This window comes from Colossoma macropomum, unplaced genomic scaffold, assembly GCF_904425465.1.
Source record: "Colossoma macropomum unplaced genomic scaffold, Colossoma_macropomum, whole genome shotgun sequence".
NCBI classification, from domain to species: domain Eukaryota; kingdom Metazoa; phylum Chordata; class Actinopteri; order Characiformes; family Serrasalmidae; genus Colossoma; species Colossoma macropomum.
In genome coordinates, this window is record NW_023494799.1 from 27,698,409 (window position 1) to 27,724,164 (window position 25,756).

At 38.9% G+C, this 25,756-nt stretch overlaps 2 protein-coding genes across 2 annotated transcripts; both read left to right on the forward strand.

Moving 5' to 3' along the window:
* The first annotated feature begins 100 nt into the window (after nucleotides 1–100).
* Nucleotides 101–14,756, forward strand: mcoln2 (mucolipin 2). The gene is made up of 14 exons (XM_036587431.1): nucleotides 101–214; nucleotides 1,901–2,060; nucleotides 2,330–2,503; nucleotides 2,657–2,810; nucleotides 3,579–3,657; nucleotides 3,743–3,839; nucleotides 3,937–4,036; nucleotides 5,548–5,660; nucleotides 5,831–5,980; nucleotides 8,291–8,392; nucleotides 8,826–8,948; nucleotides 9,711–9,917; nucleotides 10,840–10,973; nucleotides 13,990–14,756. The coding sequence occupies exons 1-14, from the start codon at nucleotides 180–182 to the stop codon at nucleotides 14,024–14,026; spliced, it is 1,665 nt and encodes a 554-aa protein (XP_036443324.1). The 5' UTR covers nucleotides 101–179; the 3' UTR covers nucleotides 14,027–14,756.
* Nucleotides 14,757–16,426: 1,670 nt separating this feature from the next.
* On the forward strand, nucleotides 16,427–25,283 carry lpar3 (lysophosphatidic acid receptor 3). Its single transcript, XM_036587432.1, has 3 exons — nucleotides 16,427–17,504; nucleotides 18,411–19,167; nucleotides 23,383–25,283. The coding sequence occupies exons 2-3, from the start codon at nucleotides 18,426–18,428 to the stop codon at nucleotides 23,709–23,711; spliced, it is 1,071 nt and encodes a 356-aa protein (XP_036443325.1). The 5' UTR covers nucleotides 16,427–17,504; nucleotides 18,411–18,425; the 3' UTR covers nucleotides 23,712–25,283.
* Nucleotides 25,284–25,756: the final 473 nt, after the last annotated feature.

The window sequence follows — 25,756 nt, forward strand, 5'->3', positions numbered from 1 at the left end:
GAATGAACTCTTCATTCAGTACAGTACGTACAGGCCTAGTGGAGAATTTCTGAGCCTGCGATTCGTCCAGGAGCGGCGGAGGGGCGGAGCTTCCTTGTAACTCGGAATGAAACACTGACTGACAGTCACTGAACATCTTGTGAAAGTTAAACCGCTTCAAACCTGGCAGAACAGTTGCTATGGAGTTGTTGGACAGAAAATCAGACTCGACGAGGTAAGTAACTAAGCGTTATTATAAACTAGTGTTTCCCTCCAACAGTCCAGCAGCCCACCTGCTCAATTTAGACTTTCTTTCATTCCTTATTCCGCTTATGCAAGGTTGGAGCGTTTGCTGGTTATTCTATATATTGATGAAGTGATGGTGCAGGAAACAGGACAGTGCGCAGCGCAGGAGATCTACAGGACCTACTGCAGCTAGAAAAGTGTCACCACAAACAAGAAACAAAAAACGTTTTAGGGTTTCATTGGGGTTCAAGTATTTTAGGTTCAGCACTTTCACTGTTTTACTGCTGCTCATACCTCTCACTCCTGACCTTAGCATTTTATTTTAGCACAAAAAAAAAGAATAGCACATAACAAACTTCACTTCCTACGCTGATAGATGGTAAGAGGTTCCTGCTGTTCTTTAGGGAACTCGGTATTCAGAAGCTTTTTTGACTTGATTATTTTTATTTCATATTATATTATATTATGAGTTATTCATATTACATACTTGCCTAGACCAACCCACCTTATTTGCTAGCTTCTCCTGCTTGGGCCATTATTTAATTAAAGTTAAAGTTACAGTACAGTTTTAGATTAAATGAAAATGGAAATAAAATGAAAAATCTTATCAAAATGCATATGTTCAAAATTGTGTCAGTATTTTAAAAATGCAGCTCCAGCACTGCCAGTATTTTGATTGCTCATGCTTAACCTTGGACTTTTCCCGTATGAACCCTGTCAATGTTCTCTGTGCAGTTTTGGAAATGTTTGATAGGACAAATAGAAAACCTCACACTTGGCTAGAACACTTCCTGTATGATGAACGATGTATCACCTTCCTCATTTTGAGAATAGAACTGTCACATGGAAATAAGTATCTTATATTGCTTGCTTTGATATTTAATAAACTGAATTTACAGCTCTGATACTAATTTTGCATATAAGCCAGAACAGTCTGACTTTTTATCAAATTGCATGTTCCTTTAGCAATCCCACTGTTCCTTTAAAGGGCCCTCACAGTCCATAAAGTGTTCTTTAACTTTTTCATCATGTACCTAAAATAGCCATAATTCATTTTTATATGAGCATTTTCCAAGCTCTCTTTATGTCTTAGAATTAAACAGCGTGTTTTTGTTACTGTGCCTCAGTTATGATTGGCTGCTCGGTTTTGGGCCTCATTCTAATAGCAATCCAGGCTGAGACACGCTTTACAACTTCAAAGTAGGGTGAACATATCATTGCTCTCCAAAGAAAAACATATATCCTTTTTTTTTTCTTTCAGTTTTTACTTTTCTGCATCATTTGAACATGGCAGCTGTCGTTTACACTGGGTGAAAATTTCATGAAGCTTGGAACAATAAAAATGCTCCAAATCTCCTTACATCAACTTACACTGAAAGTAAAGAATGTTTTTGCCCTCTCTTGTAAAGTTATTATTTTGGAGATACTTGTTTTTCTTTGGACAGCAAGCATATGTAAATGTGTTGGTTTTTATGACATCACAAAAACTGTAACTTCAAAACAGGCTGTTTTAGCAGCTTAGTTCATATATATGGACTGTGTTGACTGGAGAATGATTTGCATGTTTTGAAAGTCTTTTCAAAAAAGTGAGGAGAATTCAGTTGACCCTGAAATGGGGCCTTTAAACTTCATTGTTTACATAGCTGACAACTGCTGGTCGTCTGTTTTGGTGTAGCATTAACATGCCTGTGACCCTTGAGCCTATGATGGAGGAAACGCTGAGAGAAGACCTGAGATACTACTTCATGAGTCCCTGTGAGAAATACAGAGCGAGACGACAACTACCGTGGAAGCTGGCTGTGCAGATTTTAAAAATAGTTATGATTACGACTCAGGTATCAAATTAACTATAAAAATTAACTGCAAGGCCCCCATAGGATGCAGTATGTTGCTTTATGGCTTATGTGATTTGTGATTTTTTTTCATTGAATATGCACCTTGGAGCTAATATTGATTCTTTAATTTCCTTTTAAAGCTAATTGAATATGACCATTGTCACTATATTGCAAAGATAATGTAGCTATAATCCTTTCTAAATGATCTTTGTAGCTATAATGCTCTTGCTGTCAAACTCACATATCTGTTCTTTACTCTGCTTTCAAAGCTTGTTCTCTTTGGCCTAAGCAACCAGCTTGTGGTGGCCTACAAGGAAGAGAACTTGATGGCTTTCAAGAATTTGTTCCTGAAGAGCTACAGTGGTGTAGATGAAGATGACTACAGCGTGGCTGTTTACACCAAACAGAGTGTCATTGATAATATATTCTATGTCTTAGATCAGGTTTGTATTTTTTCAATCTCAACTTTTCAACTTTGGGTGCAATTGTTTCTTGTTTCATTTGTTTTATTTAAGCTGTGTCTTAATTTGACTATGATGGTGAATTTGTGAAGAAACTGTACCGTTCAGTGTAATTTTTCTTAATCCATATTGCAGTATTCTCAGTTAGACCAGCTGTCTGTGGGCCCTGTTAGCTATGCTGGGGAGAATGGGAAGCTACTGCCCTTGGTCATCTGTAAAGAGTACTACAGACTGGGCAAGGTGGAGCCGTCAGATGGGTCCTACGATATTGATGCCCAAACTGAGAAAGGTATTGGCTTCACCACACCACCCTGCATATTCAGGAAGAAAGAAGAACGAACGCCACTAGAGATGGTGCCATTCCAGTTTTGAGCCAGTACCAGCGGAACATGCTGGGAGTAATAAAAAATGAATCTGATTGGATTCTTTAACTAATCTAACCTGGAATATTACACACTCACTTGAAGTGCAGGCAGTGCAACATGGCCTAAGGCAAAATAAGTCATGTGATTACAACAGTAGACACTAGAAGTGTTTCAATATGGTGGAATCTCAATTTAATACATTCAATACAGCAAAAATAAGGAGAGGCTGATAATGTGCCTTGTGTTAATATATGAATGTTTTTATTAGAGAATTGAACAATATAAAAGTATAGTATTTCAAAGAAAGTGGTGCTTTGCAGTGTCCTGATCTGTGATGTCCTGATACACTGTGATGAACTATGATGTTACATCGTAAGTAGCCACATATTGCTTGATTTTAGCAAAGTACTATACTAGAATTATATTACCTTTTTGCATAGTGTAATTTTGCATTCCTTTTTGTTTAACTGTTTAACTGAAAACGAGTAGTGGTTTTGCATATGTCATGTTGTTGGCTATGTATTTCTTCCTGTAGGGTAGTACAGTGTCTGTACTGTGTGGTTTGTATTTACATCTTTTTTGAAGTGATCAAACCCTGATAGTCTGTATAATCGTTCTCACTGAGACATTTAACATAAGTAATGATTCATGTACATCATTTTTTGACTAAAACTAATCTTTTTCATTCTCAGTTTGCTTGACTTTGGATCCCAAGTCTGTTGCAACATGGAGAACAAAGAGTTCCACTTTCTTCGAGCTGGATTTTTACAGGTATGGATGCTTAATTGCTTGAATTTCTGTCTTCATTGTTATCTATTAGGCTACTAAGACTGCTTGTATTTCTTGTCAACTACAGGCTTGTCAATATTGAGATCTCTTTCACACTTAAAGGAATTAACCTACAAACCGTAAGATCGCATGAGCCGCCTGACTGTTACATGTTTGCTGTGACGGTAAGATGTGTTTTAAAACATGGCCTGGTACAATAATGAGAGTTTGATTATGTTGTCAGAGAGTGAATTATAAATGCATCATCTGACTTTTCTCCAGATTAAATTTGACAATCAGTGCCATAGTGGGAAAGTGAAAATTACCCTGGATCTTAATTCTGTTAGTGGTGCATGCAAGAACTGGAAGATATCTGGAACTGGTATGAGACACACACACACCACACACCCACACACACAGTACTGCTGGCACACTGAGTGCTGACAAATTAAATCACGCTTTCATTCCCATGAACAAAGCCTGTTTTTTATGGGAAATATTGTGTGGCCGTCTTTAATAATTAATCAGAATTTCCTCAGACAAAGCCGAAATTGGTTACTTATATATAATTACCATTTAGATTCATCACATGATGAAGTAGTCAACATTAGCAGACCATGCTATGACCCCATACAACAAAAACATGCTTGCTGGTTGACATTGTCAGTAGGAACACTTAAGTGTTTTTTCAACCTTAATTCTATCTGCCACGTTTGTACCATGTGGTTGATTACAACAGACAATCGTTTCGACACATTTTTCTTTGCTCAGAATGGAACAGTAATCTTCTTACTTGAAACACAGTTAGAACAGAAGCCAGTGGGCAGTTGTTAAATGTTGTTAGTTAATATTTATGTGCAACATATTTTTGTAAAATGTTTTCATGAATTCTTTAATCAGATGTGTTTGTAAATTAAGCATTTAGGCAGATATTCTTATCCAGAGTGACTTTTTGATCATTTTACACAGGTAGGCAAAGGTAGTGTTAGGAGTCTTGCCCAAGGACTCTCATTGGTATAGTGTATGATCCTTGCTCATGCAGGGGATTAAACCCCAGTCTACAGCATGGAAGGTAGAGGTGTTACCCACTACACTATACCAACCATCAATAATCACTGTATAATTACTTCTTTCTACTACTATTATATATTACTTTTATTCAGCAGCTGCCCATTGACTTCTTATTATGAGTGAGTTTCAAGTCCACAGGTTTTCAGGTCGTTTCTAAATACAGGGAACTGTGTTGAAATTGTTGTCCGTGGCTAACAACAGTATGATACAAGTCAAGTCAAATTTATTTATATAGCGCCTTTGCAACAGATGTTGTCACAAAGCAGCTTTACAGAGAATCCGGGTCCGTGTCCCCAGTGAGCAAGCCTTGGCGACAGTGGCAAGGAAAAACTCCCTGAACAGGAGGATAAAACCTAGAGAGGAACCAGACTCAAAAGGGGAACCCATCCTCCTCTGGTCGACACCAGATAACAGCACAGACACAAAACAGTATAAATGGATACAGTTTTACAGTTCTGTACAGTGTTGGGTATGGAGTTAAGAGTCCTTTGTACAGTGAAGACCACACAAGGATCCACAGATACAGATGCGGCAGATCGGGATTAGGCTGAAAATTCCAGAGATATTCCTTCAACATATTGAAATCATTAAATTACTGTGAATGTTTGGCAACTGAGCATAATAAATGTTAGCATAAATGTTGTGGTGTCAAATAATATGTATATCACACTTGCATTTATAGGTGGTCCTGCCTTGTTCTTGTGAACTTGATACTGTCAACACTATTGAGTGTACAGCTGAATTACAGCATCATTTTCTTTGGATAACTCAACCATTAACATGAATAGCAATAATTTACAAAACTATGGTTGTCTTTTTCAGCTCAGAAGAACACTCACTACCTCCTGATCTTTGATGGCTTCGTTATTTTAGTGTGTCTCACTTCTGCTGTGCTGTGCTTTCGCTCCATTGTTCTGGCAATTAGATTACTTCAGGTAGACCCTCATTCATGAGAAATAACTGCCCATATACAGTATTTTTTACAGTCATACAGTGTTTTGATAGTGTTCACTTTGTTTGGGCCTTTTCATATATTGTGTTTATGTTTTACAGTTATGTTTACTTATTATCCAGTTATGATTTAAGATGCTTCCTCTTTTTGCAGAGATTTTCCAAGTTTTGCCTAAAAAAATACAACCACAAAGTATGTGAGGATGACCAAAGAGAATTTTTAAATGGCTGGTATGTCTTGGTAATTATCAGCGATGTTATGGCAATCATAGGATCTGTACTGAAGATGGAAATACAGGCAAAGGTAATTATGACTCACTACAAAATTGACTCAAAACTAAATTATTTTAAAATGAACTGTTTTCAGACAACATTCTAGTCAACCCCATTCCGAAATAAATTTACTCTGAGAGTCTTTTATTGCTGGATAGAAAATCCAAACATTTTTGCTTATAAACCAGGCAAAATTTACACTGCATGTGCTAAATTAGTCCTGTTTACAATGCCTTTTATAACTAGCACTCATTCCTTGTATTTATACTCATTGTCCATTTCATCAGGTCCACTTATCATATAGGTTTATTTTGAAGTCATTCAATTACACATGTAGTCCATCTGTTTCTCTACATAATTTATTACTTCCTTAACCCTGTTTATTAATAGTTGGCTGGATATTTTTGGATGGTGGAGTATTCTCAGTCTAGCCGTGACACTGAGCTGTTTAAAAACTCCAGCAACCCTACCATGTCAGTGTAACAGCAGTGCTGAGAATGATGCACCATCCAAATAATACCTGCTCTGTGGTGGTCCTGTGGGGGGCATGACTATTGATTAAAAGGGAGGCCTTTAGGGACTGGTTGGCCTGGAGGACTCCTGACTAAGGTGGCAGAATCAAAATCCAGAACACAGGAGGATTTTGGAGAGGCAATGGAAAAAACTTTCGGTTGGTTTCAAGGAGGCTCTGGACAACCGTCCCGTAACTCAGGAGCAGTCATAGTAGCTTTGCTCAAGCTTTCTCAGCAGGGGTGGAGAAACTCTTCAAATGAGGATGTTGTTGGCACGGCAGTCAGGGCTAGAGGCTCCTGGGGTGTCAGACTCCATTTCCCTGGTGGAGGTCACTGAGGTATTTGACAAGCTCCTCAGAGGCAGGTTTAAGGCCCTGTATGTTAAGGGGCTCTGCAATGTCACATGGACTTGATGAGAGCTGTGTCAGTATACTTGGCATTAAGTCAAGCTCATTCAATGTGGGCGTTGGACTCCGCCAAGGTCGTGCTTTGTCTCCACTCCTGTTTGTGATATTCATGGACAGGGTGTCTAGGTGTAGCCGAGGTCAGAGAGGTCATTATGTGTGGAGGACAGAATATGGCATCTCTGCTTTTTGCAGATGATGTCCTTTCGGCTCCATCTCATGGATGCCTCAAGCGTGCACCAAAACGGTTTGCAGCTGAGTGTGAAACAGCTGGTATGCAGATCATCACCCAAGTCTGTTTGGAAAAGGATGGCATGCCCCCTCCAGGTAAGAGGAAAGGACCTGCCCAAGGTGGAGGAGTGTAAGTATCTCAGGGTCTTGTTTATGAGTGATGGGAAAAGGAATCGTGAGATCGGCCGCAGGTTGGAACAGGCGGCAGCAATAATGCAGTTGCTGTACCGGACTAGTGGTGAAGAGGGAGCTGAGCCTTAAGGCAAAGCTCTCCATTTACCAGTTGGTGTACATCCCCACCTCACCTATGGTCATAAACTTTGGGTAATGACTGAAAGAATGATATTGTGGGTACAAGCAGTGGAAATTAGCTTTCTTTGCACGGTGGTGGGCTACACTCTCGTTGATAGGATGAGGAGCTCAGTCATCCAGGCAGAGCTCAAAGTAGAACCGCTACTCCTTCACATTGAGAGGAGCCAGTTGAGGTGGTTCGGGAATCTGATTAGGATGCCCCTGGACACCTCTAATTGGAGGTTTACCAGGCACAGCTGACTGGGACGAGACCCTGAGGTCATAATAGGACTCACTGGAGGAATTATATCTCCAAGTTGGCTTGGGAGCGGCTCAGGATTCCCCAGAATGAGTTGGGGGATGCAGCAGGGGACATGGTTTTCTGGGATTCTCTGCTTTCCCTGTTGCTATTGCGACCCTAGCTGGATCAAGTGGTTTAAGAAGAAGAAGATGAAAAAGATGAAGGTAAAGAGAGGCTAACAAATTATGTAGAGAAACAGATGGGCTAGTCTGTAATTGTAGAACTACAAAGTGCACCTATATGGTAAGTGGGGCTGAAAAAATGGACAAAGAATGAAGATATACAAAGTGTACCTTATTAAGTAGCCAGTGAGTGTATAACATATTACATTATAGCCCATTTACACACAAGTACATGTAACCAGCAACTGAACATGATTACTTATTTGCTTACTGGGCAGCCAGCTATTCGCTATAAAATATGTATTAAGTAAAAAGTGTCTGTTTTAGAAGGTCAAGGACAAGAACAAAGTAGTCCAAGGTTACTGATACCAAGATTAAATATTCTTGAACTCAAGACATGATGATTTAAGAGAGAGCTATTACATGTATTTGATTGTCATAGTTCAGTGTTAAAGTCTTTCTCTCTCTTTGTCTCCACAGAGCATGACTAGCTATGATGTGTGTAGCATCTTTCTGGGAACATCCACACTCATGGTGTGGGTTGGTGTCATCAGATATTTGGGATATTTTCAGAAGTACAATGTGAGTAAACACTCGTTCTTGGGTACAAATTAGAACAACAATAGGATAATATTTTTATAGATTATTTTTAACAGTATGTCTTACAGTGTTAGAAACCACATAAGCAAGTCTATTTGTGTAACAGTTTGAAGCCACTTCATGATTTACATTAATGGCATTTGGCAGACACTTTTATCCAGAGCAACTTACAATTTGATTTGAATTTCTATTTTTATACACAGGTAGTGTTAAGAGTCTTGCCCAAGGTCTCTAATTGGTATAGTGTAGGGTGCTTGTCCAGGCAGGGGATTGAACCCCAGTCTACAGCAAAGAAGGCAGAGCACTACACCATACTAAATTTGGAATCAAAAGGGAGATATTGTATCCATTTGATTTTGCACTCAACTGTTGCTTTAAGGCCTACAATAAGCTGAAACCATCTGTTCTGGTGCAGGTTCTTATCCTCACTATGCAAGCAGCCCTGCCAAAGGTGCTACGCTTCTGCTGCTGTGCAGGAATGATCTATCTGGGCTACACATTTTGTGGGTGGATCGTCCTGGGGCCCTATCATGAAAAGGTAACTAATGTAGGCCTCAAAAGGTAACAGGCCACAGTTTTAATCAAATGACCTGACCTTGAAGCATGGTTGATCAGGAAGAAAATAGGAGTCTAAAATGTAAAATGCAATGATCAGAGGGTGGCAATTCAGCTGCTTTGATTTTAGTTTGATCTCATTTACATTTATGGCATTTGGCAGATGCTCTTATCCAGAGCATTTCTGATTATCATACAGCAGCAGGCAAAGGTAGTGTTAGGGGTCTTGCCCAAGGACTCTTACTGGTATAGTGTAGGGTTTGCCCAGGCGGGGGGATCGAACCCCAGTCTACAGCATAAAAGGCAGAAGTGTTACCCATCGCACTATACTTATCATCTCATGCAGTCATATTATTTTTAAAAAAATCAGAATCATACCAAAATAATCAGTGAAATGTGAGATTCCTTGTGCATTTAGAAGAATTGAATAGAATACCAACAAAATCCTATTTTTTTGGGAAATACTTGTTTACTGTGTAGCATCCCATTATAACCACAAGATGGCAGCACAATTATGTGTACAATGTACATCCGCAAGCAATGGAATGACTTACTATTTGCAAAGAGTTCGGTCATGGTGTGTGCCTTTATGTTTTGCTTAATCTTTTAATCATATTTAGTCTCCCATTTATGTAATACAGTGCATACAAATATGAAGATAAACTCATGTATGCTATTACCCAATATGCTAATTTTACACTTTTCCTTTGTCTCTCCTTGCTCTGGTTTGTTGTATGGGGGTCAGTTTGAGGGTCTGAGCCGTGTTGCTGAGTGCCTCTTCTCTCTTGTGAACGGAGATGACATGTTCCCTACGTTTGCAGAGTTCCAACAGAATAACACTCTGGTGTGGTTGTTCAGCAGAGTCTACCTCTACACCTTCATATCTCTCTTTGTCTACATGGTGCTCAGCCTCTTTATAGCCCTCATCACAGACGCTTACGAGACCATCAAGGTACCTCCACAACATGCCTAACCACTGTAGCTCATAAGCAAAGGTTGAGCAGACTATCTTCCCAGGGCCTGCCTTCCATTAGCTCTTAGTTCTAAACCTCAACATTATAAAGGAAACCTCTGAACAGGCTCCTAAGTGCTGTGGTAACCAAAGGTCATACAAGAAGCATAGAAGCATAAGGATGGCCCCAGCAAAGTTACAATACATGACATGGGCACAGTTGGGCTTCTTTCAGGATTGGGGTGGCATTTGATCCATGCTCTCAGTTAAAGAGTTTGGCAAAAAATGTATAAAATTCAATTTTCAATTCAATTTCCCTGTTAACCCAAATGTAGTCCATCTGCAAAGGCATTTATAGTGTCTGAAGCTTCTTTCTTTACTTTTGGGCTGGAGCTATGAGGCGAATGTAGCTAAAAAGAAGGCCTAAAGGAAGCTTATACCTCACCAGTTAGCCTTGTGCAAACTAGATGCATAAAGTCATCACACACTTGTGTTAGACTGCATCAGTTTATTAAGGAGTCTCAAACAGACTTACTTATACCTTTTCTGATGCTCTGTTGTCTATATAAAAGTATTTTACATAGCTAAAGATAGTTGGAGCCGTATATGTAAGCCTGTTTAGGATGTATGCAACATAACTTTGTCCGATTTGTAGATACCACTATATTATACAGTGCTAGAAACCACAACTCTATTTGAGATTCCTTAGCAGATACAGTTTTGAGGCCGAAATGATGATTTAAGAATTCAGAAATATGCACAATGCTAATCGGGGGAGTAAAAGATTTCTTGACTCGTTAGCAACATTAGCCTCATAGCTCCAGTGCAAAGCTAGAGAAGCAGTCTTCAGATACCAAGCGTGTACTGCCTGATCAATCGGCTGTTTTAACATTCCCTTTTCCATGTGGGCTTACGCTACCAGGAGACCAGATTCCCCTTGACCGAGCTGCAGCTGTTCCTGAGGACAGGGAAGGATTTCCCCCTGCCGGAGGGGGAGGATGATGGTGGGAGCGGAGAAAATGGTGGCCCCTCGGTCACGCTGTGTTGCTGCACAAGGTACACAATCTCAGGCATCAGCCAGCAGGCTCCAGATTTCTCCCAAGCGCTGAGGTTAGGCCGCTGTGGCATACGAAATGAAATTAGCGGTGGGAGAGAGAAGTGGACACACCCAGCTATGTGCTGATTACAGAGAAATGTAGGGCTAGTCTGGAAAAAAAAGAGAGAGAGAAAAGCTCAAGAAAGCTTCCCCTTGGCTATGAGTAACTCTTGTGATAAGCAAGCAAAGGCTGACACAAACAAAGCTTTCTCCTTGAGCAGTGCAAGTAGGTATGTTGTGTCTTGCATATCCACAGTCATATCAAAACCTCTTAGCATTTGAAATAATCACCTGCCACTTACATTTACACTAGATATGAGAGTTTTTTTTCCTTTCACTTAAAAAATTGCCAGCGATACAAAGTTTTGTTAGAACAGCAACAGTATGCTTTAAAACGTCATTTACACAGTGGAAGGTACATTATACAGATGATTTCACCTCTGTAAAGAGTGAAACAGTCGAGTCAATCGAATATTTCACTGATGATGAGTTGTGGTTTTAAGGCAGTTCGGCAAAAGGGCAAAAGGTTTTTTGGAGCCCTGCAACACTAAACTATGGAATATACTCATCCGAACTGTACTATGGCCTACCAGGCCTAGATCTCTGAGTACTTCTCAGCTGTTTAATCATTTTTGACCGATCTACCATATCAAGAGTAACGAACAAGAACCTCTTGCTGCAAAAGTAGCATTAACAAAATGTTACCTCCCATTGGCTTGCTAAATGAATGCTCCAATGTTGTTCAGCCTGATCTCTGTCTGACACATCTGTAGCACACCGGACAATAATTTCATGTTTTCCTGTGCTTAGATAAGAACAGAAAATCTAAACTCTAAACTCACCTAAAACAGAACCCTTTGGGAAGTTTCTAATTTCCATAAATAAATGTGACAGTATACAATCTGGAAAAACTACAACAGTGCAAGTGTTAGAATATGACAGACATGAGAGGATGTCTTGTCAAAGCTGCTTTTTTTAGTTTAATTCAACTTTTTCAACACAGTAAGGAGCAATTTTATTTACTTGCACTTGCCCATGTTAGTCTGATACCCATGCGCAATCAAGCGGAGCCTGTGAAAACTCCACCCACACCACTACACTGGTAATGAATTACCTCCAACTCTTCCTTCTGGGAAAACAAATTCTATCTCTGAAAGATTTAACTGTACAGACTTAAGACTTAAATACCTCAGGCTAAAGAATTCATGAATGTTCTACAATAATGTGTGTCTTGCATAAATAATGACTCATGAATTCATCAACTGCCCAAAGAATTCTGTTATTACTTTTTTTTTTTTGTAAGTACAGTGAAAACTATCTGAATTATAGTCTGCGGTGATCAACTGTATGATACAGATGTGGCAGATGGAGATTGAGGCTGAAACACACTGGAATACTCCTCTAAAATATGAGACCATGCAGTTTTTGCCTTTTCTCCAAGCAGATGTGAAGGCCTGGCAGATATCCCATAACAGTGCTCGCTCTTTACATGCTTTGTTATTGCCCAGTTGGCAGCCTTTATCTGAAAGGAGTGTCTGAAAAATCCCAACTGTAATTTGATGTTGTATATAAATCCCAGATAAAAGCCACTTATCCACCCAGAGACAAGCTAACAAGACACTGAGTAGATTTGAGCAGAGCCAGCAAAGTGGTCTTTACTCCTAATTTAGACATTCAGCAGATCTTTATCATCTTTCATTAGATCATTTGTAGTACGTCTGTTAAAGTGAGGCTTGAATCCCATTAATACTTTCAGCATTAGATTGATCCCATGAAACATATAGTTTGAGTAGCAAGAAGATAAAGATCCATTTTCTCTGTTATCAACGTCTGGTTCTTTTACTGGTCATCTGCCAGTTACTGTAGATGGATTTTTTGCTTTTTTTACTTTAGTTATGGTACCATACGCTGAGATGAAAGTGTTTAACTTCACTCAGTGGTGGAGTTTGAAAATAGCAGGTATTTTTATTTAGTTTTTTCTAAAGTGTGTCAGAAACACCCTGTGTTATTTATTGCATGTTATACTGAGGACGTACAGTAATAAATCTGTTTTAGGGCATTAATATGTGCAGTATTGTTATTATACCCCAGAGATAATGTAATGTCATGTATGAGGCTTTAAAAGAACTGTGACAGTAAAAAAAATCTTTTATTTGATCACAAAGGCCAGTGGAAAAAAACAAAGCTTTATCAAATAGTGAAAATTGTTGCTTTTCCTTGAAAAATGTTGCTTATTCTTAAAACTATGTATCCTATTGTTAACAATAAGCCATTGAATATAATTCCTTAATACAGATGGGCTTGGTTCTAAAGGCTGAACATCCAGTGAACCACAAACTGTTTCATTCCTCAAAAAATGTAGCAACATTTGTTAATAAAAACATTGGACATTTCAGAGAGCTGAGTTGTTGTATGCAGGCTCTGGTTAGGACATACAGTACTGGGCTAAAGCCTTGAGTGTCTTTTTGCTTGTAAAATCACCACATATCATTAGAATGAATGAACATAAGTACAGTAAAAAGTAAGAACTTTTTGTTTTCAAAAAAGTAGTTGACATCTTGTGAGCTAGTTTTAAGAATACACGTTCAGTTCCAGATTTCTCTGATGCCCCCAGCCTTCACAAGATTTGTTAAATTCCATCAGTAGCACATTTGGGTTGATATAATAAAGCACTGATCAGTCAAACCAGGTACTTAGTGATAACTACAAATAATACAGGTCTCCTTTATGCACTGACGTGCATAAAATTATTTCTTATTATATTAATGTTATGTGTATTTCTACTCATGTTAGTGTTTTCTACTTTTCTAATTACTGCCTAGATAAATAGCTTTTGGTACTGTAGGTATGATAGAGCTTGAGTCTGAGACATGGTAAAACCTTGGCATCAATACAAGTTATATTTTCTATATTTATTCAAGAATATGTGAGAATCCAGTTTATATTCTTACGTTTCCATATTGTCTGTCCATGCAGAGTTCCCAGAGAGGATACCGTTATGCTTATCAGCTAACAGCGCCTGTAGAGACCACCTCAGGATGCAGAAATTAGCCAAGACGAGGCCATGTGCAGTGGCAAAAACTGTGAATGTGATCTCTGCTGTTTTACAGTATACTTCTATTACAGTGTACATACTATACACCATCCATCTAGTCCAGTGGAGGAAAGGAATACTGCCTAATTCACTTGAGTATGAGTGATGAGGAAAATGATTACTCGCATTAGCCAAAGGAAAGAAGACTAAACATCAATAACATCCACTACAGAGGACTACAATATAATTAAGATGCAAGACGAAAAAATTTACCGTGTCGGATGACATGCAGAGGAAATATCTAATGCATCTTAATATGAAGTGCAATATTATCCCTTCCATGTGGATAATGGGAAATACTGTATAACTGGGGGAAGGGGAATGTGTTCAATGCAATTATTTATTAACACAGGTTATCTCCTTGCCTCGGAAAATGCATTAAGGCTGTAATGCATCATTAATGTTTAATGATGATCTGTACAGCGGTGATGTTTTGGCTGCGTCTGTGTTTTCCATTACATGCATTTGTTGAACGACAGGTAACAAATAGGTATCTTCACTATCTGTCATGTTTACACTTTTCTAGAACATTGTCTCCATATTTGTGATCTTTTGTCTCCTTGTCTGTATTTTGACTCTGTATCTAATGGTTAATGGCTTGTTTTTTTATATTTTACCTAATATCTCAAAATAATGTTTTTTTTCAAAATGTTGACATAGTATCTTAAAATAACTTAGCATCTCAAGATTTTGAAATTTTGATATTCTAAGCCAAAATAATGTGTTTTTACATATCAACTAAGTAAGTAATAAATTCAGGTTATGTAGTCATCATTCCGAGAGTCAGAATTTAGAGAAAATAAGTCATTTCGACATAATAAGGCAATATTTTAAGAAACTGAGTCATTACTTCGACATAACAAGGTTTTTTTTACATTGCCAGTCAGAATTGTACATACTGCATACACCAGAAACTGAGAAAGACAAAAAAGATCGGCACAGTTTTTCTCCTCTACCTAGTGGAAATGAGCTTCCATACTATTCAGACAAACCTGAGTCTATTTTTTATTTTCCTCAGTTTCTTTTCATTTTCAGAACCTAATCTACTACATAACATTTAAAATCCCATCAGATGAACAGTTTATAGGAAAGTGGACATGTCATAACATGACTGTTGCGTGTTGTTGAGAGACATCTGGCAAGATATGGAGTGATAAGCTACACAGCAAGTAACCTTGGTCTACTGAAAGCAGAATTCCGAAGAAGAATGAAAGCATAGGGACAGGTTTTATTTCAACATTTAAATAGTCTAACAGCTCTCAGGATTTATTTGAACATCCAAATAGTCTGATAGGATGTATAAGTACATAACCAATCATGTCCAACAACTAACTGACACTAGTATGACAAGGGAAAATGCAGCAGACATTCTTGCTGATTAAATTTTGTGTGGTTATAGGTTGTATGAACATCTATCAGTCTATTTTATTTTATAAAATGGATAGTTCCAGTTCTAAAATCTGATTGGCTGAGCCACGTTGTAAAATTAAAATTTGAAGCCGTTGAAGCCGTTGTAAAATCCACGATATAAGCACACTTATGACCGCCTCACAACAACTGAATTGTATATTACTGCGCCACGGCACAAAAAAACCCTTGTGCTGTTGATGGATTAATCTGTGTACTGATGAAGTAAGAACCCGTTTTTTGTTTAAACTGAGGGGCTGGTGACTTATGTTCTTAACTAGAACTAGGCTGGTCAGCTAGCTAAAAGGCTAAAAAATAGCCAACAGCCTAAACAACTCCATCATTAATATCAGGCTTGAATTCAAGTACTTACGGTATGATTAGTAAGTAATATGGTAGTCACTTGAACGGATTCAAATGTTCGTGTTTCAGTCAGAAGTAGCCAAACCCAGGTTGAATCCCAAATGGCTCCGTACTCCCTAAATAGTGTGCTAGCTTTGAAAGTTTAGACATTCTAGCCTCTACAGCCAAATAGTGCATCATTTATTGAGTATGGATGTGTCTGTATCCCAAATGACTATTTCTTAGCTATATTTGTACTATGTAGGGAGCAGGGAGCCGTTTGAGATTCAGCCCCAGCGTGAGAAGAGGGGCGCAGCTGGACTGGTGCTAAATAAGACTCATGGTGTTAATTTGGTGACCAAAAGGTACTTATATAGCAAAGGTTAAACAGTGCTGTGTTATGATATGTTCACTGTCATACTCCAGAAAGCTTCTCATGCAGCGGTCCGTGGTTGCTTGGCAATGATACCATACTCTAAAGGAACTACATTTCTTGGCAGAATACTTGTTTATGTCGATTATTATTAATAATAACAAATTATTCTCTGAAAAATTGCGTATTTTATCATATTTTGTGACTGAGATTTTATCACAGGGAGGGAGTTTTAAGAACACCCTTCCCGAGATAAAATCACAGTATTGCACGGCCTCTCGTGGCTTATTGCTTTATTAGATGTGCACTTTTCATAGTTGCATTCACAATCACGTGGATTTTCAGTTGTTTTGTTTAAATATGCATTACACCATGAGACCAAAAGACTTATATAATATATAGTATAATATATTAAATGAATGAATTTAATGTAAGTGATAAAGCCTCATTTTTTAGCTACATGGTTTGAAAAATGAGGCAAGCACAACTAACATGGACTGATATGATATCTCAGATATGGGCACTGAATGGACACTCATTGACACTGGGTTAAGTTTTCCAAAAAATACATGTGGCACCAGTTATGGCTGCACATCTACATATTTCAACAAAATCTCTTTTATTAAAAATCACTGCAGCCTGTGATTCACCAAAAGCCAGGTGCTTTCTGGGGCAAGTTTCACTTCCATCAGAAAACTGCGTTTAGAAGTGAAACTCGTCCTGTAAACGTTGCTGTAGCCTCCCTGTACAGTGAATCACTCCTCATACGTTCACAACACTCTGCTTTAATCACTACGCTCAGGTGTTACGCAAGAGTGTGATTCATAAACGGCATTTAATTTCCTTGAACCTTGTCAGGGAAGAAAATACGCTGCGTGTGATGTCAGCTACGCATTGCCAAACGAGGTGAACGCAAACGGATGGTTGAGCTGAATGGCTATGCTACAGCACAGGGGTAAAAGAACAGTCACCTGAGCTGAGCCGAACATTATATCTGAGCTCAGAGACGGTACAGAGTGCACTATACAAAGCCCTGTTGACAATCCACACCCATAACCCTCCTCCCCCCACCAGACTCATTCGTCCGCCCCAAACCTCCACAAGCGCCACCTCTAAAACTCTAACTCACTACGCTACACTAGCTCACGTCCTTCAGCTCAGTGTGGAGAGCCGGTGAAGCCTGGCGATGGCAACTATGTGGAGCGCCCTGTGTCAACGTTTGTGAGCAAATGCAACAAATCACTTGAACTCGCCCGAGTGTTTTCTTTCTTCTTGGTAAGTGAGCTCAGTTGAGCGATGTTACCACTTACACTTTATCCTGCTTTTATGAATTTGTACTGTGTTTGTTTATTTCTATCAGGTTTGTGAGTTAAGGTGCTGCCTACCTGTAGACTACTATGGAGTCTACTCAGAACTTGTTCCCTCCTAAAGTGCCATTCTGACCTAAAATTAACATTTAATGCTATTTGTCGTGTTATATAGTATTCTGTAGCACAGCTTTGTGTCCCTCAGCCTCAACAGTTTGACAGAATCCACAGTTTTCTATCCCATTTTGAGTTTTTGTCCGTCAGTGTTCTCTCTCTCTCACTACAATACCCAGCATACATTAGGCTTATACGTCATACAACAGATAAGCAATAAAAATATATGGATGTATATGTGCTCATTTTAAAATATATGTGCATAAATGTTATGTTTTAAGATATACATACTAAATATATTTAACTGTGGCTTTTTTGTAATTATTTAAATATATACCAATGTATTTATATATGTCAATATATTGAAATATAAATTGCATTGCATATGTCAGAAATATATGAAAATATACTACAAAGTTGACACATATTTTGAAAATATGTGGACATAATTCCCTTTGCTTAAGGATGTTCACTGATGTGAAAGCTTATAAATAGAGATGTGATATTCAACCTCCTCACGGTAATGGCACTGCTGTCGGTGGAGAGTAGATATTTTTAATTTTAACCAGTGTGTTAAAAATCAGGTCTTATCTCATAATATGCTTATTAAACTACACTTCATGTAAGTAAGCTGTTGTGGTTATACAATTCATACTGTCACATTATAGGGTTTTAGCTTTTTTCAAGGAGTTCCCTCATTATGTCTTTGTTGAATAGTCACTGTAACAAAGATATTTATCACTTTTTCTTTTCATGGCAGTGTGATCTGCGCAAGATGGCTAATCTGAGTGAATGCCACTATAACAAGTCTATGGGCTTCTTCTACAACAACAGCAACCAGACAAATGATGGCTGGGAGTCCAAACAGCTTATCGCGGTTCAGAGTGTTGGGTCTATCTTCTGCTGTTTCATCCTGGTGTCCAACGCCATGGTCATCGCAGCCGTCATCACAAACAGGAGGTTTCACTACCCATTCTATTACCTCCTGGCCAACCTCGCAGCCTCAGACTTTCTTGCTGGAATCGCATATGTGTATCTCATGTTCAACACTGGTGATGTATCCCGGACTTTGACTGTGCAAAGTTACTTCATTCGCCAGGGCTTGCTGGACACAAGCCTCTCAGCCTCCCTCACAAATCTCCTGGTGATTGCCCTGGAGCGCTACATTTCAGTCATGAACTGGAAAGTTCACAGTAACCTCACTAAGCGGCGGGTGACCCTCCTGATCGTGCTGGTGTGGGCCATCTCCATATTTATGGGGACTGTGCCAAGTCTGGGGTGGAACTGTATGTGTAATCTAAAGCAGTGCTCCACACTAGCACCCATTTTCAGCAGGAGCTACCTGATCTTCTGGTCTGTGTCCAACCTGGTTATTTTCCTGATAATGGTGTCCATATATTTGAGGATATATCTCTATGTAAGGAAGAAAACATCAGTCTTAAAATCCCACACAAGTGGATCTATGAACCGCAAGAGGACACCAATCAAGCTCATTAAAACAGTGATGACTGTGCTGGGTAGGCTTCTTTTATGTTCTCCTTGACTTCTCATTGATCTATATGAAGTACAAGTAGCTATACTATGCAAAACTATATTACCAGGAAAAAACATCCACTCCCCAAATATCCACCCTAGTTACTCAAACAGACACTCTAGTAACCTGAAGTTCAATGGCAATTACAAGATTTATGATTGCCTACACTTTCTTGCAATATAAAAAAAAAAATCTCACTGATAGTTGCTTATCAGCTGGTTTCAAGGTCCACACCTTCCTCAAGCAAGCGACTTCATGTATGCTGAGTGCAGCATTTTTATCTTTGTTTATTACAGAGACTAATCACATGGTCTAATTAAACTTGGGTAGATTTAGGGGCAGCGAGTCTCATTAATGTGTACTTATCAAAGATTAACAAATAAAGAGTTGCATGAGGATCCCTTCGATTCCTGTTGATGGTTAGGAACATGTTATCAGTCAAAGCTTATTGTCTTTCGTTTTTGCACAGAAGTTTGAATAGCTAATATTACACAATGTTAGCACTCTACTGTTGTGTTTTACTGGGCAAATTAATAAGCTGAAAGTTACCTCACTACGGCACATGACATGATTCCTGTTAATTGGGAAGGGACTGCATTTGCTCATGCTGTACTCACCAGACAAGATAAGCAACTTGTGCTCAACAGGATATTTGCCCTGAGGTTTAGCGCAGCGTCAGGTTCACTGGGCTTAGCCTGCATTACAACCCCCTGATTCTTATCTGCAGAGGTTTATGGTTGATTTTTTGTCTCTTTTGTTTGGCTTTGTCTGTCAGTGGGTTGAACCTTTTTTTCCTTTCGTAAAGTTTGTAAATGCCATCCAACTGCCAGGCTTTTTAAAGCACATGTGTTGGAAGTTGCCGTTGATGAAAAAGATGAAAGCTTCAGGTCAGGAGATATCTGACCAAAACAGAAACTGGTGGAGTCCTCCTGCACGTCTACTCCAAGGCTGTATAATTATCTTTCACAGGGACAGTCTTTGCACTGCCTGGCATCTGAGCCGAACCGCTAGTTTGAATGACTTGTGGCTTCCAAAGAAAGAGGCTTTAAAAGAACCTCATATTTGATGTCCTTTGAGACAGCGTCCTCCTTTTGGGCCAATTACTCAAATATGAGAATGGCCTACTTTGGCCCATTTATTGTCTTTTTTTTTGTTATTGTGAAGAGATTGTTCCAGTGAGGCACTGCATAATGATGATAGATTGTCATGTGGTTAACCTACGCCGGAGTTCACAGTAAGAAGATCCTGAGTTATGTGATGTACGTCAACTAGAGATAGAAGATGCCCGATTATGAGCACCATACTACATTCCATCTTTGTTTTCTTGTGGCACACACGGAGACAAATATTACATTAATCTGTCGTGCGTCTCGTCTTTTGAAAAGGGTAAAATTCTCCTAGAATGTGTTGCGACAGAATAGCATGCCTTCCAAGCCAGCATTAAGAAGCAGCTGGAAAGAAACTCTTTTGTGTTTTCTTGGTCCCTGAGCATGCCTGACATGCTCTAATGATAAACTTTTACAGTTCATGATAAAGCAAGGGCAAGGGAGGCTCCCATTCAGATAACCACTGAAAGTTATTTGAAAGGTCTCCTCATTTCTCTACAGTTCTGTGTTTTTCAAGAGGAACTTTAAAAAATGAAAGATGCTCTTTTTCTTTTACTTATTTGTTTAGATATGTTTGTAAATGAACAAATTGCAACTGCACTGAGACAGATAAGAGATAGGGTGCATGCAGTTTTGGGGGGAGTAGTCATTCAGCATTATCAAATTCTTGGAGCCATGAGGAAAAAGAAGCCTTATTTTTGGAGCATTCTGGAGTTTTCCATTTTCAACACCGAGATGTTTTCAACACATACATAAATCTATATATAGCTTATCTTTAAGCACTTTAAGTTATGCAAATTTTCAAGATGTCTATGATAATGTTTTAAATGTTTGTGGTCAGTTTGAACCTCTATGGTGCCACAGAAAACACAGAATAGAATGAATGGTTATGCAAAAAGCCTGTGCGCTAAATGGCCACAAACAAGCCCTGCCTTTTCCTCCAGATGTTTTCTAATGTGATTAGAGGGGACGGCTGCACACTTTATATGGGGTCACGCCTGCTGCAGAGGAATCCCCATTTGATGGGGTTTTGTTGTAAAATCTTTTGGGTTGTGTCTAGTGAATGGCACTGCGGCTAAATAGGCACATATATCGCTCTTTCAGCTCTGTGTTCTTCTACGCTTAGCTGCTGAAAACAGGATCACCATTGTTCTTCTCTAATACAGCCCCGTGCATTAAAGAACACTGTTTTAAGCAACAAGCCCATACATGTTATCTGCTTCAGTTCCCTTCTGTTTGTCTGAGCTTGTTCAGTGGCTGGCTACAGACAGGATTTCAGGTCATTCTTAAAGCATTCAGGAAAGCTGCTCTTATTCAAGCAAAGTGTGGTTTGCGCCACTGTTTGTTCATACTACCCGCACCTTTCCCAACAAGCACAGGCCCACTGAACATGTAGGAGCAGATTTTTTGGAATTCTTCAGAAAAGTCAGAAACATGACCCACTGCTGGTATACAACAGAGGTACAGGCCCATAGCTCCAGTAGTTGTTTTGGATTAAGCTAAAATCTGTAGGCCTAAGTAGATCTTTCTAATCTGACTTTGAAAAGAACACTTTAGATTATAGCTGCTGTCACTATTGATTCTATGAGAAATTGCCAAATGCAGGGATTATTTTACCGATTAATCAAGGAATCGGTTGTCAAACAATAAAAATGGGCACAACTAAAAAATGACTGGCAGGAGTTGTTCGTTTTCCACCCAAGGTTTACTTAGGCCAGAGTTGGCCTTAGTAGAACTAAAATGTCTCTAAAAACAGACATTTGAAGCTGGTAATAGACAGTAAAGTGGCATATTTTTTACTTTATATGTAGCAGTTTTACAGTGAATCCTTTGATATAGCTTAACTGAATGTTACTGGAGTACCTTGTTAGCCTGAGTAGCCTATTTTCTGAGCTGTTTGGCCTGGACCTAGTTTAACAAAACTTTTGCCTGCTCATTCACACAGTTCATAACAGCAAGCATTTAATTTCACTTCACCTACTTGAAATTTGTAACTACAAGCATATATGCATCCATGAGATCCAGATCCTACTGGTGTGGACTTCTTTTTTCAGTGGTGTTCACTAAAGTAATTATAGTGCCACTTATGGTGAATTTTCAAACTGCTAAATATGGCTTTATTATGACCAGTGTATTCCCTTTTTATCACTCAGAATGTACACTTTAATTGACTCATTTTTTTTTAAATCAAGTTTGATTTCAGTCAAGTAATTGTGAGAGCCCCAGTTTAAATGCAGTTTTGTTCAAAGCATATCTGACTTTCAGATGCACTTTGTGATTAAAACAGTTTCACTCTGAAGGCGTCCTCTTCTTTACAAATGCCATGCCTTGCATAGCATGCCTGCGTATCTGATTAATTCAAATGTGTAGATGCCAAGGTAAATATTCACAATGCTAGCAAAAGGAACATCGTTCAGAGATGTGTTTACCAGTAAATCTCTGAAGTAAAATTAATCCATTTGAAGATTTTACCTAGTCAGTCAACTAATTACATTGAGATTTACTGACAGAAAATGTGTTAATAAAATGGGAAAACCTGAATATAATGTTCACTATCCTAAAGGGAAATGTGATCTTGCCAAATTGGAGGCTTTAATGGATTTTGGGATATATGTCAAAAGTGCCCTTTTCCCTTAATGCACAGGTCCCAGCAGGAAAAACAGTAGCAAAGAATTGAAACTCCTGATTTGCATTTGGCCACTTGATGAACAAAGACCATGTTTGAGAAACTACTATATAATGTTCATGCACAAACCTACTTTGCATCTACATTCCAAGTACTTTTGATGCCATCAGACATCTTGAATACTTCAAATGCTTCCCAAGAATTTGCTTATGACAAGAACGGCCCAGTTTTATTTAGCTTAAAATCATAATGTGTGAGAAAAATATAAACACACATACAAAACTAGAATTCTCTATTGGTAGTTTTGGCTGAATTTCTGTAAGCCATTGAATGTGATTGAGATAAAACGTCTGATTGTTTAGTTTGTAATGATTTTTGTCCCTGCCTAGCTGTGTAAACTGATCATTTGGCAACTTCTTGAAAATAGTGAATGGTTCTAAAATAGCTATGCTTATGCTTCTTGCAGGAGCGTTTGTGATCTGCTGGACACCTGGCCTGGTGGTGCTGCTCCTGGATGGCTTAGAATGTAAGAAATGCAACGTACTGAAGTTCAAACGCTGGTTGCTTCTTCTGGCCGTCCTCAACTCGGTCATGAACCCCATCATCTACTCCTACAAGGACGAAGAGATGTGGACCACCTTTAAAAACCTTATGCGCTGCGTCTGCAATGGCACCCGCCGTCAGAGGTCATCCAGGGCCAACACCCGCACTACCAACTCAAGTCCAGAGACAAGTAATAGTCTGCGACTGTCAGAGGAGAAAAAGACGTCTACTCAGGATATGCTGAAGACTTAAGGACTTTGATTTGTTGTGTGGTTGCATATAAGAGCATGACTGATTCTTTATATACAACTTTCTTGAACATTGTAGCATGGTCAGTGTAGTGCAGAAAGCCCACTGGATCTTCAGACTGATGTTTCATATTAGCATGAGACTTATCATTCAACCTTGTGGGATTTGTCTGAAAGTAGAGATCAATGCATTTCTAGGGCTGTCCCGAATACCGTTTTTGGGCTCCGGAGCTTCGGCAGTAATCAACAGCGAATATTCGATGGGAGGAGGGGGTTTGGGTGCAGATAAAGTCATTCAGAAAACCTGGGTCCTATGCTCATTTTGAAAACACATCTGCGGCTTCAACCACTATAAAATCCGAATCTCCAAACTAGCTACTTTCCCCACAGCGCAGCTTTAGATAGTTTACCAGGCCCATCAGCCTCTTTCAGCAGTGGGCTGGAGGTAATAGCACAGTGCATGCACGGGTTAACCAGCGCTTTACGGATGTGGTCTAACTCAAGGTTTAAGGGGGAATACATCGCAGCCCTAGTAAGGGTCTGTGAGTGAGCAGGATGCCAGGTGACTGAGCTGAGATGGTATATATTTCCACATTTTAACAGTGCAATTAAAAAGTATAAATGTAGTACAAGTGCTGACAAAATGTATAGTGGCGTTGTAAGTAGTTCAGTTTTTTAAAAGAGAGCAAAATGTTTCTGCTGGACTACTTTAGGTTCATTTATACAAGGACTTTTATGTTGAAGAGCCTGAATATGAGTAGAGTGGTGTGTTTTCCAGAGTAGAGCAGAGGGATGTGTTTTTTGCTAGAAAGGCTGTGTTTCTTCTCGGTTGGTGCTGTTTTCAGTGAATTAAAAATAAAGCTGCGTTATGGACCATGATCTTGAGTCATCCGAGTTTCTCCACAGAACCCCGAACACTGCAGAATTTTGCAGGTCGCCTTTATTGATAGCATATATTTTAAACAAAACAAAACAAGAAGAATATCTGAATGTCAAAAATTCCAACGAACGAATATCTAAATAGCCGAAGATTCGGGTCCAGCCCAACGCATTTCTTTCTGTTTTACCTCAAATGTTTGTTGTTTTTGTTACTGTAACTATCAGATTTGTTTTTACATTTTATAGAATGCTTCTACAATATCCCTGCAATATAATGCAATGGAAAAAGGAATTTATGCATATCTGTTGATTGCTTTTATATCTGTACAGTACTGAATTTTAATTAAGTCCTAAGCTTGAACTAAATGACAGAGTTTTAGTTATTTCACACAGCAAGGTGCTTTAAATCAGTCAAGGCTGGTTTCCCAGACGAGGATCAAGTCTAGTCTTGGACTAAATTGCTGTGAATCATCATTGGAAATGCTTTTAGTTTTTAGGCCTAATCTGGGCCTTGGAAACTGGCTCTTTGTAACATAATCTGATATGTATATGTATTGTTCTTTTTTTAGCAAAAGAAGTCTAGCACTGTATATATATATATATATATTGCTGAGCAAATGAAATTTAGAAATGCCCAGAACTGTGTGGTTTTACAATTGTATTTTATTTTAATCATTTTCTATAATATAGCTATAAAGTTACAATCATTTTCGCAGATGTTTCCCGAGTCCTCTTTCAGTGAGGGGCGCCCAGGAAAAAGTGATGCTGGGGAAGTTACAGCACATTGTTGACTCAGTTTGGCCTGAATTTAACTGGATGTAAAGACAGTTCAGATGAAACTACAGAGCAAACACCAGACAGCCCTACACTGCACAGTGGATCAGATAAGGAGGAGCCAGACATGGCAGTTCAGGGGGAAAGAAAAGCTGCTCTAGGAGAAAAGGGTGTTAACTTGTCCTTGTACAAGAAAAATAATTACCACATTACTATTGCAAATACTTAATATATTCAATCTTTCCAGACATTGTTAAAAAATTAAGGTATCGATTTCCCAAACAGGGATTAAGCTTAAGACAGCATTCTGAATGGAGATTCTCTATTTAAAGAAAAATGCAGCCCTGGATTAGGTGTAATCCTTGTCCGGGAAACCGACCCATAGAGTTATCTTTC